Source organism: Pteropus alecto, unplaced genomic scaffold (assembly GCF_000325575.1).
Source record: "Pteropus alecto unplaced genomic scaffold, ASM32557v1 scaffold403, whole genome shotgun sequence".
In the NCBI taxonomy this organism is placed as follows: Eukaryota; Metazoa; Chordata; class Mammalia; order Chiroptera; family Pteropodidae; genus Pteropus; species Pteropus alecto.
Window position 1 is genome coordinate 333,124 of NW_006434097.1, and position 483 is coordinate 333,606.

At 47.6% G+C, this 483-nt stretch overlaps 1 protein-coding gene across 1 annotated transcript in view; it reads left to right on the forward strand.

Moving 5' to 3' along the window:
* Positions 1-250: 250 nt before the first annotated feature.
* Positions 251-483, forward strand: part of SH3BGRL (SH3 domain binding glutamate rich protein like) — a 67,609-nt gene continuing 67,376 nt past the window's right edge. The window contains exon 1 of the mRNA XM_006908995.2: positions 251-391. Coding sequence (XP_006909057.1) covers positions 347-391 — 45 coding nt within the window. The 5' untranslated portion in view covers positions 251-346. The remainder of the gene's footprint in view (positions 392-483) is intronic.

Consider the following 483-nt stretch of genomic DNA (forward strand, 5'->3'; position numbering starts at 1 on the left):
AAGAAAGAAAGAAAGAAAGAAAGAAAGAAAGAAAGAAAGAAAGAAAGAAAGAAAGAAAGAAAGAAAGAAAGAAAGAAAGAAAAAGAAAGAAAGAAAGAAAACGAAAAAGAAAGAAATGATGCAAAGGAGCCTGTGCCTTCCGGGATTTGAGGCTGAGACTGTAGCGCTCGCTTAGAGCCGGGTGAAAGCAGCCAAGGGAGGAGGCGGGGCTCTGGCAAATTCCCCTTCCACCTTCCCCCACCCTCTCTTGTAACCTCTGTTGGGCCCCTAGCTCAATTCCAACTTTTACTGCGGCCAGTCTCCAGCCATTTGCAGGACCCAGAAAACTGCAGCCGCTGTTACCAGAATGGTGATCCGTGTGTATATTGCGTCTTCCTCTGGCTCTACGGCGGTAAGGAGGGTGGGGAGCCCACCTTCGTTGTTTTCCTACACACCAGTCTTCTGCTGCCTCAGAAATGTTAAATTGCAGAAGTTCGTCAGGCA